Here is a 16,019-nt window from a genome sequence, read left to right on the forward strand (position 1 = left end):
CTTCGTATCATCTGTGAACTTGCTTAGGGTGTAATCCATCCCATCTTTTTAGTCATTGATGAAAATATTGAAAAACTGGCTCCAGGACCAACCCTTGGGGCACTCTAATTGATACTGCCTGCCAACTAGACATTGAGCCATTGGTTACTACCTGTTGAGCCTGATGATCCAGTCAGCTTTCTATCCACCTTACAGTCCATTCATGTAACCCATACTTCCTCAGCTTGCTTGCAAGAATGCTGTGGGAGACTATATCACAAGCCTTACTAAAGTCAAGATGTATCCACTGCTTTCCCTGCATCCACAGAGCCAATTACCTCAGAAGGCAGTCAGGTTGGTCAGTGTCACGGCACAGGGTCCTGCCGGATGGCCGTGATCTCCCCAAGACCCCCTTACTATGCCAAGTTGGCCCAATGGGCACCCTCGATTCTCTCCTGCCACATCTTTGTTGGTAAATATATATTAGGGAGGCTGCCTTTACGTCTTCTTGGACACGGTTTTGCTGTAGTCTGACGCTGTGGGCTCCTGGACTCCCTGTGGGTCCCATTCTGCAGTGAGTGTTTCGGGGCACCCTAGCCTTATGGGCTATGTGTGGCTCCAGCCACCCTTTTACCATGCCCCAAGCCTCGCAGCTGGGACTGACATTGTTTGGTTTGGGCCTTGTTATAATTTGGCCCCCTGGTCCTCCCTGGGCTCTCCACAGCCCTGTCTCGCACTGTGCCTTCACTGGCGCTCGGGCTCTCCGTAGCCCTGTCTCTGTGCCTCCCTGGCGTTCGGGCTCTCCGCAGCCCTGTCTCACTCTGCTCCTCTCTGGCACCTGGGCTTTCTACAGCCCTGCAAAGTGCTGCGCCCTCTCTGGCGCTGGGGTCGGTGGACCCTGCAAAATGCTGCACCGTCTCTGGCGCCGGGGTCCCCATGCTGCCGTGGGTCCCCTATGAGGCCGCCTTCTTCCCCTAATAGCCTCACCCAAACCATCGGTCTTAAACAGCAAACAAAACACAAGCCCCTGGGCTATAACATAAATTCAAGCCACCCGGCTATAACATCTTTCAAGCCACACCGGGGTGCTCCGTTCCTCACCAATATCAGAGGCTGTACCTGCAGTCAGGCCTCTCCCCTTTGGGGGCTCTGGGAGAGCTCCTTGGCTGCTGACAGGGAACAGCCATCCGGCCTCAGCCCTGGGGTTTGTGAGCTAGGCCCTGCCCCTTCTGGTCAGCTGGCCGCTGGCAGGTGTGGGTCACTACCTCGCTCTGGTTGCCCTGGTAACCAGCATCTTGGGCTCCCCACTCACTGCCAGGGCTTTTCCCCTAGCAGTTTCCACTCTTCAAAGGAGCAGGGCACCTAAGTGCTCTGTGACAGTCCGGCATTACTTGCCCTTGGTTAATCCATGCTGACTAGTCCTGATCATTTTCTTTTCCCCCAAAGTGCTTAGAAATGGATTCTTTGAGGATGTGCTCCATGATTTTTCTGGGAACTGAGGTGAGGCTGACTGGTCTCTAGTTCCCTGGATCTTCCTTCTTCCCTTTCTGAAAGATGGGCACTGTATTTGCCATTTTCCAGTAGTCTGGGACCTCTTCTGTTCACCACACGTTTTCAAGGATAATGGCCAGCAGCTTTGCAATCAAATCAGCCAACTCTGTTAGCACCCTTGGGTGCATTGCATCCAGCCCCATGGACTTGTATATGTCCAGCTTTTCTAGGTAGTCCCTAACCTGTTGTTTCACCACTGTTGACTGCTTACCTTCTCCCCAAACTATGCTGCCTGCTGCAGTAGTCTGGGATCTGACCTTCCCTGTGAAGACTGAGGTAAAAAAGGCATTGAGTACTAGCCTTTTCCTCATTATCTGTCACAATCCTTGTCTCCCCCACTGAGTAAGAAACCCATACTTTTTCTGACCTTCCTCTTGTTGCTAACGTACTCATAGAAACACTTCTTACCTTTTCAAGTCTCTTGCTAGCTATAGTTCCAATTACACTGGCTTTCCTGATTTCATCCCTTCGTGCCTGAGCAATATTCTTATACTTCTCCCTTGTCATCTATCCAGGCTTCCACTTCTTGTGTCTTTTTTGTGTTTAAGCTCACCAAAGAGTTCTCTGCTAAGCCAAACTGGTTGCCTGCCATATTTGCTTTTCTTCCTGCACATCAGGATGGCTTGTTTCTATGCCCTCAGCAAGGGTTCTTTAAAATACAGCCAGCTCTCCTGGTCTTCTTTCCCCCTCAGACTGGCCTGCTAGGGGATGCTGCTCATCAGTTCCCTGAGGGAATCAAAGTCTGCTTTTCTGAAGTCTAGGGTCCATACTCTGTTGCTCTCCTTTCTTCCTTTTGTCAGGATCCTGAACTCAATTATCTCGTGGTCGCTGCTGCCCAACTTGCCAACTTCTACATCCCCCACCAATTCTTCCCTATTTGTGAGCAGCAGATCGAGAAGAGCACAGTCCCTAGTTGGTCCCTCCAACACTTGCACCAGGAAGTTTTCTTCAGTGCTGTCCACAAACTTCCTGGGTTTCCTGTGCACTGCTGTATTGCCTTTCCAGCAGATGCCAGGGTGACTAAAGTCCTGCATGAGAACCAGGGGCGGCGATCTGGAGACAACTTCCACTAATTGTCTGAAGAAAGCCTCATCTACCTCATCCTCCTGGTCTGGTGGTCTGTAGCAGACACCCGCCACGACATCACCCTTGTTGCTCTCCCCTCTAATCTTAACCCAGAGACTTTCAACGGGCCTATCTTCAGTTTAATACTGGAGCTCTGAGCAGTCATAAAGCTGTTGCACTCAGGAGCCAAAGCCTGTCCCATTAAACTTGCATATGAATATGTTGCAAAATATGTAAATGGAGGATCCTGTAATATCTATTGATAAACAGGTGAGTGAATGCCTGAGCAAGTGGTTGTTCATAAATTGTCCAGGCAGAATTATATGCATCCTGTTTTATTTTATAAATTTACTAGAACAATGGTTCTTAACCTTTGGTACCTTTATGTACCCCCTGCTGATCAACACGGCAAAAGCTAAACTGGAAGTGCCACCATGGCACTTACGGTTTCACTGCCATGAGCCAAGTCCCACTTTCTCCACCATGGCCTGGGGCAAAGCAACCTGCGCGGGGCCTCCCTCCCTATCTCCCGGCACGCTGCTGGGGAGTGAAAGCCCTGGTGCACCAGACATGGAGGGAGGGGCAACGGCCAGAACTTCTGGCCTGAGCCAGGCAAAGACCAAAATGTAGCACCTGCATACCACCTGCCCGTGTCTCGTGTACCCCCAGGGGTACGTGTACCACAGGTTGAGAAACACTGTACTAGAAGAAGAACAATAAGGAACATAAGCTCATTTAGTCTGACCTCTCTTGTAGCATAATTCATCAAGTTTTGCCTAGCCACCCCAAGTTGTACTTACACCAAATATTTTATTCCTCAAAAAAACTAAAATAAATGTCAAATGGAAATTGGGTAACAATGTTACGGAACTATTGACAGTCATTTTTGAAAAATCTGGCAACTTGGATTGGAAAACTAGGGGAGGGAGCTAATGCAGTGCCCAGCACAGCAGAAAATTAGGTTTCCCAGGATGGCAACCTGTTACAAAATCCTTGCCATTAAGACACCCCTCCACATCCTCCAAAATCCTTTCTTCACTGTAGCAGGAACAACAAGCAACTTAACCTGTACCCTTGGTTTCTCATAAATATCTGTTTAGAAGGAAATGAACTTGTGTGAAGGAAGGCATGGGGTGTCTTAATGTATGTGGGGATGTCAGAGGTACTAGATGAATGGGGGGGACGTGAGCTTGAACAACATTTTTTTTTTCACTTTTTTTTCCTTCTTTGTCACTCTTACCAGAGGCACACAACTGGTCAATTCCAACTGACTAAAGTTCAAGGTGGATTGATGCAAACCAACAGTGCAATTACACAGCAAAGCAGAATACTTCACAACACGAATAAGGTTAGAACAGCTTAATACTTATTTCTTACCAGAGGCCCCATTTTTGCTAGTCCCTGTACAGACATGTAATGTATGTGATTATTTAAAAGGGTCTGGGAGATGGTAGAAATATGAAATGTTGTAGCATGTAGTTTATAACAGACCATGCCTTTTAATTAGAGCTGTTAGACTTCCTTCCAGGGGATAAAGTACTAACAGAACAAAGTCCACCCCATATTTGGAGATGGATTCCTTCTAGTATAGGTCATGTAAGGCCTGGCTAGGAAAGGGGGAAATGATAACAAAGAGCAGATGTTCCCTTCTCACTGTCACAGAAAGAGAGACAGAAATGATGTCCCTCCATTGAAAGTTATAAGATGATGTTCCCTCCATGTTATGGGGGATGATGTAAGACAGCAGAGTTTTAATATCCATTCAGTACTGTTGCACAGAATGTTAATAGTTGTAACTAAGTATGTTGTGCTGTAAACATTGTATATAGTGTTGACTAGTACTGTCTTGTTTCCTTGTGGCCCCTCATATCTGTTTGCTGTGTCTGCTGTGGCCTCTTGTCTTATACTGATTGCAGACTCTTCGGGGTAAGGGCCATCCTTATTTGGGTTTGTATTGTGCTTATTGCAATAGGGGTGTGGTCCTTGATGAAGACCCTTGGTGCTACTTAAATATTTGATAGTTCTGATCCAGTGAGTTCACAGGCTTGGGGATCAATACAATTCATATATCGGACGGAATAACAGCAGTCGCAGCTTGCTATTTTGCTTGGCCAGATAACTATGCCATATCTACAAAATACTGCTAAGTTTTAAAATATGTATTTGAAAGAGGAAAATGGAAGTGTCTCTACATATTTTAACGTGGAGTGTTTTCCCCCTAGATGTGAGGAAAAGTTCAAATGAAATAAATGAAAAGTGTGGGAGAAATAGACCACTACTATTGCAACTATAGCCTACCATATATCTAGAATTTTCCTCTGTAGATCTTCAGGTGCTTTCCAAAAGATGTTTGTATCGTATCCTCATTTTACAAATAAGAATCCCAAAGCAGAGCTGATGTGACTTGCCCAAAGTTACTCAGCAATCCAGGGATAGTGTTTAGTATGGAATCCAAGAACCCTAGCAGATGTTCATTTAAATGTGCCATGAGATCTGATCCCCAATCTCAGTAATCACACATGCACAATTCACATGTGCATGACAAAAGGTGTGATTTTGGGGATTGAGGATACTTGCCAGCATAGGGAAGCCCAGGATTATGATCCCAGGCTCCCCCTGCACCAGCAAGTTGAAAGCTGGTTGCTCACAGGTATGGGGCCCCAGGGCCAACAATCTGTTGGCCTGGCAGGTACTGCCCTGGGGCTGGTTCCAGACAGTGGTATGGTCCCCTTCCCAAACCTACGATCAGTTCATTGTTGACCCAGCTACATGTTCAATAGAAGGTGCCATACAAACCAACCATAAAAATGCTCTATATTATACGTGGAACAATTTTATGGCTGGTTTGCCGTTATATGGTGTTGTAAATTGCCATCTATGTCATGGTTTATGTGTAGTTTGATGTCGTAACGTGTAGATTGCCCAAGTCACCTAAATCCTAGCGCTGAGCTACTTCTTAGCTAACCAAGTATGATATCATTTGCAGAGCCAAGTTTTGTAGTCCAACAGGGTGATAAGGGTATAGCAGGTACTGAAAGGCTTAAGCATGGAGATGGTCAAGGCAGGGACAAAAAGCTTACCGGAGGAAAATGAAGAGACAGATAGCATGGGCAGAGCAGTGAGCCATGGCAATGGTGTGGTTGCAAGGGCTCTCTTTAGCACCATCAGCTCAGTCCTTGTATGAGAGAGTCTATTTGCTGGAGGAGGTGGAATAATGCTGCCATCTCCATTAACACTATTTTAGAGTTTATCTGTTTAGGACCTGCTTTGTATTGTTCTAGAAGGTTGGTTTGAACTTCACATCATGTAACTCAAAATGTAGTTGAAAATGACAGGCAAGCTAAGTATCTACTACACAGTGATTTCCTTCTTCTCCACCCCCTCCCCCCCCCCCCCCCCCCCCCGATCAGAAACACCTATTACATCTATATTTTGAAGCAGTGGTGCTCAGTTTCCAACCCATAGGCTGGATCTGGCTCATGGAACCATATCCTCCTCCTCATGGGTCTGAAATTTGGCAGTTGGGGGACTGATAGCAGAATTAATTGCTCCTGGAACTAGGGCAATTAATGCTACCACTGCTTACTTGCTGCCAAATTTTTGGGCCTGTGGGGAGCCTTGCAGTCTGGATGACATGGTGCTGTGAAACCAACTGTGCTGGTATATAGTCACTCTTTGGCTGGATCTAGTGCTTAGGCTTGCACCAACATGTTAGATTGCACCATGGGCCATCGTTATGCGGTGACATTCTGCTGAACCAGGTCCACGGACAAACCACATTCATGGCATATAACCCACAGACTAGCCCCATGCCATACATTCCACCTGTGGTGCTGAAGAATTTGAACGCCACTGCTTTTAAAGGGTTCAGGAAAAGGATGCGGATTCCACAGGTTTTAGGATGCCATGTTACACAATGCTATTTTAAATGGGCATAAGGGGAGCAAGTATTCAGGAAACAAAAAAGGTAATTACTTTAGCTGAGACTTGAACTAAGGGTATGGATGAAAGCCTTAATAGTTTGAACAGAGAAAATGAATGATCTTTCAGTTGTAGTCTCTCCTTTCCAGTCATGGTGGAAAAATGGTTTTAAATTAATTGTGAGCACTGATTGGTGGTTTTCAAGTAGTATTGTCAAAACAAGGAGACTTAACTGCTCTGGGTTGTATTCAGACAAGGTTCCTTGGGTGAATCTAATATCTTTTATTAGACCAATCCAAATGGTTGGAGAATAGTTATTAAGCAAGCTTTCAGGTTCAAAAACCCTTTGTCAGGCTAAGGAAGTTTCAGCAGTTGGTGTGTGCTCTTCTTGGATGGAATGAAAAATAAAGAAGCCAGCGGCTGGGCTGGTATGCATACAAGACAGGTAGACAGTGAAAATGTAGATTGAGGAGTCAATGGGTGAAAGACAGGAGGCGGGGGGGGGGGGGGGGGGGGAGAGAGAGAGAAGGGGTATGAAAGTGGAGAGATACCTGGGGAGTCAAATGTCAGGCAGGTTATAATGTGTCATAAATCCAGTGTCTATATTTAGTCCATGATTTTTAGTATCCAGGAGGTTGATGAAGTAGAGTTCGTAGGCTCGTCTCTGGGAAGTGTTTTGTAAGTTTTGTTTGAGGATCAGGACTGAGAGATTGGAGAGTGTGGTTTTCTTGTGAGAAATGTGCCCCCACATTTGTCTTTGATAGCTTTCCGGTGTGTGTTCATTCTGGTGCGCAGTTGTTGTTTGGTCTCTACTACGTATTTTCCATCAGGGCATTTGGTGCATTGGATGAGGTGTATTACATTTCTGGAGGTGCAGCTGTAAGATCCAGGGATGCTGATGGCTCTGTTGTGGGGTGTAGTAATAGTGGGGGTGGTGGAGATGTGTCGGCAGGTTTTGCATTCCTTGTCATGGCACGGTCTGGATCCTTTTGTTGTGTTCTGGGCTTGAGGAAGTTTGCTTCTGGTGATGAGGTTAGCAAGGTTCGGTACTTGTTTGAAGACTAGGATGGGTGGCTCTGGGAAGATCTTTTTAAGAATAGGGTCTCTGTCTAGTATGGGTTGCAATTTTTTGAGGATTTTCTGTACAGGTTCAAGGGAGGGGTGATAGGTCATAACCAGCGGTGTGCGATTTGTGGGGGGGTTTTCTTCTGTACTGCAGCAGTTCTTCACGTGGTATCCGGGTGGCTCTTTCAAACGTGCGATCTAGCTTTCTGGAGGAGTGTCCTTGCTGGGTGAAAGCCTTTTTAAGGTTGGTGAGGTGGCAATCCTGGGTGTTCTCTTCAGTACAAATGCGGTGGTATCTGAGGGCTTGGCTGTATATCACAGCTTTTTTGGTGTGTTTCGGGTGATTGCTGGTTCTATGCAGATATGTATGTTGATCTGTGGGTTTCTTGTATACCGTGGTCTGCATTTTATCATTCTGGATACTGATCATTGTGTCTAAAAAGGAGATGTTGGTGCTGGAATATTCTAAAGGAAGTCGAATGGAGGGATGGTGACTGTTGAATTTCTGATGGAACTCAATCAGAGATTGCAGGTTCTCAGTCCAAATGATGAAGATGTCATTGATGTGTCTTAAGTATAGCAAGGGTTTGATTGTGCAGTTCTTGAGGAAGTCTTCTTCTAGGTGGCTCATAAAAAGGTTGGCATACTGTGGGGCCATTTTAGTGCCCATAGCTGTTCCCGTCATCTGGAGGAAGTGTTGATTATTAAAAGTGAAATTGTTGTGTGTGAGGATGAAGTGTATAAGCTCAGTGATATCTTTGGGCCTGTATTCTGAGTTGTAAACTTGTTCCTGTAAATATGTAAGGCAGGCTTGGATACCATCCTGATGTGGGATGTTGGTGTATAGGCTGGTAACATCCATGGTGGCTAGGAGTGTGTTGCTGGGAAGGTGGTCTATGTTTTTAAGTTTCTGTAGAAAGTCTGTAGTGTCTTGTACAAAACTTGCTCTGTGGGTGACACGCAGTTTTAGGATTTATTCAACGAAACCTGATATTTCCTCAGTTAGGGTCCCATGGTTGGATATGATAGGTCGGCCAGGGTTCCCTTGCTTGTGGATTTTAGGGAGCATGTAAAAAGTCCCTGGGTTAGGTAGTGGGGGGATCAAGGTCTGTAGTTTTTCTTGTAGTCTTGATGGAAATGATTTGATGGTATTGTTGAGTTTTTTTTGGTGAAAAGGGGAGTAAGATCTTCTTGTAGTTCTTTGTAGTAGGTGGTGTCAGAGAGCTGTCTGTTGGCTTCCTTTATGTAATCCTCACGGTTTAGGATGACTGTGGCTCCTCCTTTATCTGCTGGTTTTATTACTATTTGGTGGTTAGATCTTAGAGATTCTATGGCCTTTTTCTCTGGTAGAGAGAGGTTGTTGTGGTGGCGTGTGTTGCTGATTATTTCATTGTTCATTCTTTCCTTGAAGCAGTCAGTGTAGCGGTGAAGTTTAGGGTTTCGTCCACTGCGAGGTGTCCAATGTGATTTTTTTTTTGGGCTTGTTGACATTGATTGTTTCCTGAATGTTGTCAGAGGATGAGTTGTTGTTGGGAGTGGGTTCAGTTTGGTCGTGGAAATATTCTTTGAGGAGCAGGTGTCGGAAGAATTCTTCTAGTTCTCCACATTGAAGTATTTTGTTAGGGTATTTTTCTGAACAGATATTTAGGCCTGTGGAAAAGACAGATTTTTCAGTTTTGGTAAGCGTGTGTGTAGAGAAATTGATAATATTTGTGGGTTGGTTCCTGCTTTCAGTTTCATCGAGTCTGAGGTTGGGATGTTGTAAGGTGTTGATGTTGTTCCTCTGATGGTTGTTTTGTGGCTGGAGAGCTTGTTCTTGGAGTAATTTGTTCCATTTCTTCTTTTTATGTAGGATGAAGTCTGTAGAAAGTTTTTAGTAGTCTCTTTGTATCCACTGTATATTGTCAGGGAACATGCATGGATTTCTGTCTTTTAAGTTGTTGTAGTATATAGTGATTTCTTTCCTGAGTTGGTCTTTTTTGGAGTAGAGTAGGTGAAGTAGATGATTTCTAATTTTCTGCATTCCACTGCTTCACTTATATGATATCTTATACCAGTCTTCTAGGATGGAGACAGATATCCCTTTCGGAAAGATAACTGAAACTGGGAGTAGGTGCCCTGCTTTAGGTTTTTTGTCATACATCCAATGTCTATATTTAGTTGGTCTAATAAAAGACGTTGGATTTACCCAAAGAACCTTGTCTGCCTGTGTCTTTAGACCAACACAACTACAACCTACACCCCTGCTTTAGGTTTTACATAACAAATTTGTGGTGGAGCTATGAATAGAAGTCAGATCTTTGTAGTTGTAAATCAAGTTTACTCCAAAAGTCAAATGTCCTTAGGTGATTTTTTTTCCTCAGAGAATTTAGTGCTATATAGTAAATCAAAGCTTCTGACTTCTGCACTTGTGAGAACTCAGCACAAACTCTAAATCTCAATTTGGTTACCAATAAAATGAGGTGATGGTAAAAAACAGACATGATGGGGATATGAGGAATTGTACGCACAAGGCATGCAGTGGGTAAATAAAAACAAGCAGGATTTTTATCAAGGCATAAGGCAATATCATTTAAATAGATCATTTAAATAGAAGAAAAAAAATGAAAGATAAGATATCCTACTTTACACATAGACATTCACATATATTATGTCTGTGTGAAATTTCGCTGCCAGTTTTGTTTCGATGTTGTTTCAACCCGTTTCAAGGTCAAAACAGCAAAACGAAATGGAACAGATATGGTCTAAACAGCCTCAAAACAAAAAGGGGCAAGTCAAAACGCTTCACTGTTTCGACGTTTTGCCCATAGGCTATAGTGGGGAAGGTCGAAGCAGGCTATAACTGTCATTTCTGGCCTGATTTGAATGAAACTTGCTAGCTACTGTGTATTGAGCTGGTCCCTGAGTGAATCATGAGATTGATTGCGTAACACAGTAGCTAGCTAGGATAACGAGTTAATGAGCAAGGGTTAACACCTATGAAACCACAGACTAAGGAGAGGAAGGAATCAGTACAGAGCCGGGAACTGTTTCTGCCCCGAGACACAGATAGTTGCACAAGCACCCATGTCACAAGTTTTGCCTGTCAGCAGCAGAACTCCCCTGCACTGATCTCCTTAACAGCTGGCAGGCTTTCTGGCTGCAGCAGGGCCTAGCAGCTAGGCCTGCAGTAGTCCCTGTCTCTACCCCACTTTGCCTCAAGACAGACACAGTTGCACAAGCACCCATGACACGAGTTTTGCCTGTCATCAGCTAGAGGTGCAGGGCCCCAAAACCCAGAAGCCCTGCACCTATCTCCTTGAAAACTGGCAGGCTTCATGGCCTCAGCAGGGGCTAACAGGTCTGCAGCTTTTACTCTGCTGTGCCTTAACACACAGTGTCCACCCATGTTACGAGTTTTGCGTGTCCACAGTGTGAGGTACAGTTTCCCCCAAACCCCTGCACCTATCTCCTTGAAACTTGTCAGGCTTTGTGGCCTCCGCAGGAGCTAGCATGCCTGCAGTTTTGACCCAGCTGTGGCTTAACACATACACGTGACACAAGTTTTGCTTTCAAAATATTGGGGTGCAGTTTCCCTGAACCTCCTGCACGTATCTCCTTGAAACTTGGCAGGCTTCATGCCCTCAGAAGGGGCTACCATTCCTGCAAGTTTCGTTCAAATCAAGCCGGAAATGACAATGTTATAAGCTGTTTTGTCCTTCCCCATTATATCCTATGGGTGAAACGTCAAAACAGTTTTGCCATTTCGACCCTGTTTCGATGGAACGGAACAGCTGTTTTGAATCTAAACAAAATTCTGTTCCATCAAAATGGAACTCTGCCATTTCACACAGCACTAACATACATATATGTATATAGCAGCTTATTGATACATTCATATACATATATGGCTGATACATTTACATACATACACATATATAGATATTCATACACATAAACATGACACACTCAAACTCACACAGATAGATAGTTCTGCAAGCGTTAAGATGTTACCAGTCATCAGTTGCATGAGTCAGCTTGGTGGCCAGCCAAGCTGAACACGAGATTGGAGCTAGGTCTTCGTCGGACATGTTCTGATGCTCCTCTTCAAACTGACCTCTGATGCTCTAGGTCAGTCTCGCCTCCATCCTTGGCAAAGTCTTTGAAAAAATTATCAAGGCTCACATTTGTGAGAGCCCAGCAGGACAAATTATGCTGAGGGGAAATCAGCACGGGTTCGTGGCAGGCAGATCGTGCCTGACCAATCTAGTTTCTTTTTATGACCAGGTTACAAAATGCCTGGACACAGGAGGAGGGGGGGTGGATGTCGTATACTTAGACTTCAGGAAGGCCTTCGATATGGTATCCCACCCCATACTGGTGAACAAGTTAAGAGGCTGTGACTTGGATGACTACACAGTCCGGTGGGTGGCGAATTGGCTGGAGGGTTGCACCCAGAGAGTCGTGGTGGATGGGTCGGTTTCGACCTGGAAGGGTGTGGGCAGTGGGGTCCCGCAGGGCTCGGTCCTTGGACCGATACTCTTTAATGTCTTCATCAGTGACTTGGACGAGGGAGTGAAATGTACTCTGTCCAAGTTTGCAGATGACACAAAGCTATGGGGAGATGTGGACATGCCGGAGGGCAGGGAACAGCTGCAAGCAGATCTGGACAGGTTGGACAAGTGGGCAGAAAACAACAGAATGCAATTCAACAAGGAGAAATGCAAAGTGCTGCACCTAGGGAGGAAGAATGTCCAGCACACCTACAGCCTAGGGAATGACCTGCTGGGTGGCACAGAGGTGGAAAGGGATCTTGGAGTCCTAGTGGACTCCAAGATGAACATGAGTCGTCAGTGTGACGAAGCCATCAAAAAAGCCAATGGCACTTTATTGCGCATCAGCAGATGCATGACGAACAGGTCCAAGGAGGTGATACTTCCCCTCTATCGGGCGCTGATCAGACCGCAGTTGGAGTACTGCGTGCAATTCTGGGCACTGCAATTCAAGAGGGATGCAGATAACCTGGAGAGGGTCCAGAGAAGGGCCACTCGTATGGTTAAGGGCCTGCAAACCAAGCCCTACGAGGAGAGACTAGAGAAACTGGATCTTTTCAGCCTCCGCAAGAGAAGGTTGAGAGGCGACCTTGTGGCTGCCTATGAGTTCATCACGGGGGCACAGAAGGGAATTGGTGAGTATTTATTCAACAAGGCGCCCCCGGGGGTTACAAGAAATAATGGCCACAAGCTAGCAGAGAGCAGATTTAGATTGGACATTAGGAAGAACTTCACAGTTCGAGTGGCCAGGGTCTGGAACGGGCTCCCAAGGGAGGTGGTGCTCTCCCCTACCCTGGGGGTTTTCAAGAGGAGGTTAGATGAGCATCTAGCTGGGGTCATTTAGACCCAGCACTCTTTCCTGCTTATGCAGGGGGTCGGACTTGATGATCTATTGAGGTCCCTTCTGACCCTAACATCTATGAATCTATCTTCTATGATGCAGGACAGACCCAAAGCCTTCTTTCTCTCACCCACCTTTTATAATAGCTGAAATTTTGCTGGGTCCTTTTCTGAGAAATTTCTGCTGAAGTCTGTGGTGCTGTGATGTAAGTCGCTGTGCTTTCCTGTACTTTTTCCAGCAAAGTCTGTGGTTACAGCGCTGTGGTTTTGGTAATGGATTCTTCTTGCTTTGGGTCTGTAACTTTCTTTGGAAGTCTTCAGCCATTAACCACGAAAGGTATTTATACATTTTGGTCATCTGGACCCCAAGAGAAACTATGTTACCATATGTATCCATACGTACGTTTACTCTCTGCCCAAGCATATTACATCTATCACATACACCATGTCTTTTCTTAAGCTTATTATATTTAAAGTATAAAAATAAAAACATCAAAATGGCTGTCATACTTAAGCTAAATAACATAAAACTAAAATGGAGTTCTAACTAAAGGTAAGTTACATAGTTGTTTATGTAATATAAAAACGGAATGGATATTAGTTATTCGAAAGGTTTAAATGATAAAGCAATAAATGATGTAAGTAATATAAAACTAAAAATGATAAAGCAATGAATGATTAATACAGGCGGTGTTTATAAAAGCAAAGTTAGCTTTAACTCAACAGAATGTTATGCCCTATCCTAACATTGTGGCTCCTTGCCATGCATAACAGGAGGCACAATGTTTGGAATGGGCTTTAAAATTCCTCAAATCTCAATTGTGTTACTGCTGGGCATACAGTGGGACTGGGGCTGTCCCCAGCCTGCTCCCATAGATTGGGCAGGAGGCACCTGTGTCCCAGGCACTGGGTCTGTGCCATAACCAATTTCAGTGCTCAGCTGAGCACCAGGATTGGGCTGGGGCAGCACCTGGTCTCCAACTAGGACCCAGGGCAGCTCCATGCTTGATCCCAACACAGACATGAATCCCATGTATACTGCCTAGCTAAGCTATATGTGCACTGTTTAAAAGCTCAGAGCAGGCAACCCCAAGGTCGGGGAGAGCCTCTCTTTGAGTTCAGGTACCTGGAATTTTGGGAATGCACCATAAATGCAGCCCAATCAGGGTTGTACACTTGGTGTTTAAAAGCTCAGGGTAGGGAAACCTGAGATTGAGAAGAGCCTGTTCTCATTGTTGGGTTCCCTTGCCCCAAGCTTTTAAACACTGCATGTACAGTCCAGCTGGGTTGCATTCACAGTTCTTAAATCTGGGGCTACCCTATGCCTGATCCCAGGGCTGGGGGAGGGAGGGGGAGTTGTTGTGTGCCGGACTCTGGGTCTGCCCTGTGCCCTATCCCAATGCTCAGCCAATCCTGGTGATTTGGGGAGGGGGAGTAGGGCTTTGCCTCAGATCTGGGGACTGCTTTTTTTGATACTGACGCCAGGGCTTCTCACATGCCCAGCACATTTGCAGCTATATCTTACACCCCTCATGCATGTAAACCCTCCTTCCCACCCTCCTATGCCCTCTAGATGAGCTGCCTGAAGCTCTGTCCCCCTCCTGGCGAGGTCGCATTCAGCACCCAGGGTTGGCAGTGCCTCCCCCATACGCCTTCCTCCCCCACAGCAGTTGTAAGTGCCCTGCTCTGCACCCCCTGTGATAGGTCAGCTGGGGACCTCTCTCTGCAGGATGCCAGCAATCAGCTGCTTGTAGACATGTGAAGGGGCAGCCACACATGCCACACCCTCAAATAGACTAAGTACTTCTAACTTCTCAGGTTAGTCTAAGCTGCATAGTTTGAACCAGTAAACAAAGTGAGCAGACATTCACTTTTGATTCCAGAAAAGCAGCCACATACAGTGGCCCAGGCTAGGAGCTGGGGGGGCGCTAGAGCATGCCTCCTTGCTCAGCTGGAACAGACAGTTTGGGCCAAGGCTGGCTTGCCCACCCTGGGGGGGGAGCGGGGAAGACTTGCAGGGTGATGGAAAGCATCCTGGGAGGCTGGTAGACTGTGCATTGACTTGAATCTGAAGGGAATCTGTGACAGAAGTTCAGTAAATTGATACATTTAATCTAATTCAGCTAAGTCTGATACTACATTGGGGTGGGCAAAATCCGACCCGCGAGGCCATTCTATCTGGCCTGCAGGATCCCTAAAAAATGTAGAAAATTAATATTTCTCTGCCCTTGGTTCTTGTAAAAAATGACAGGAACCCGATAGAGGGGAAGTATCACCTCTTTGGATCTATATGTCATGCATCTGCTGATGCACAATAAAGTGCCATTAGCTTTTCGGATGGCTTCGTCACACTGCCGACTCATGTTCATCTTGGAGTCCACTAGGACTCCAAGATCCCTTTCCACTTCCGTGCCACCCAGCAGGTCATTTCCTAGGCAGTAGGTGTGCTGGACATTTTTCCTCCCTACGTGCAGCACTTTGCATTTCTCCTTGTTGAACTGCATTCTATTGTTTTCTGCCCGCTTGTCCAACCTATCCAGGTCTGCTTGCAGCTGTTCCCTGCCCTCCGACGTGTCAACTTCTCCCCACAGCTTTGTGTCATCCTCAAACTTGGACAGAGTACACTTCACTCCCTCATCCAAGTTGCTGATGAAGACATTAAAGAGTATCGGTCCAAGGACCGAGCCCTGTGAGACCCCACTGCCCACACCCTTCCAGGTCGAAACTGACCCATCCACCATGACTCTCTGGGTGCGACCCTCTAGCCAATTCGCCACCCACTGGACTGTGTAGTCATCCAAGTCACAGCCTCTTAACTTGTTCAGCAGTATGGGGTGGGATACCGTATCGAAGGCCTTCCTGAAGTCTAAGTATACGACATCCACCCCTACTTCTGTGTCCAGGCGTTTCGTAACCTGGTCATAAAAAGAGACTAGATTAGCCAGGCATGATCTGCCTGCTGTGAACCCGTGCTGATTTCCCCTCAGCATAATTTGTCCTGCCGGGCTCTCGCAAATGTGAGCCTTGATGATTTTTTCAAAGACCTTGCCAAGGATGGAGGTGAGA

At 46.0% G+C, this 16,019-nt stretch overlaps 1 protein-coding gene across 3 annotated transcripts in view; it reads left to right on the forward strand.

The window, feature by feature from the left end:
* Positions 1-16,019, forward strand: part of LOC102560254 (ubiquinol-cytochrome-c reductase complex assembly factor 1) — a 150,215-nt gene that overhangs the window by 7,332 nt on the left and 126,864 nt on the right. For 2 of the 3 annotated variants that reach the window (XM_014598389.3, XM_014598386.3), the window contains exon 3: positions 3,839-3,943. The exons of the other annotated variant lie outside the window; for it this stretch is intronic. In XM_014598389.3, coding sequence (XP_014453875.1) covers positions 3,839-3,943 — 105 coding nt within the window. The remainder of the gene's footprint in view (positions 1-3,838; positions 3,944-16,019) is intronic. 3 annotated transcript variants of the gene reach the window in all.

Source organism: Alligator mississippiensis, chromosome 9 (assembly GCF_030867095.1).
Source record: "Alligator mississippiensis isolate rAllMis1 chromosome 9, rAllMis1, whole genome shotgun sequence".
Taxonomy (NCBI): Eukaryota; Metazoa; Chordata; order Crocodylia; family Alligatoridae; genus Alligator; species Alligator mississippiensis.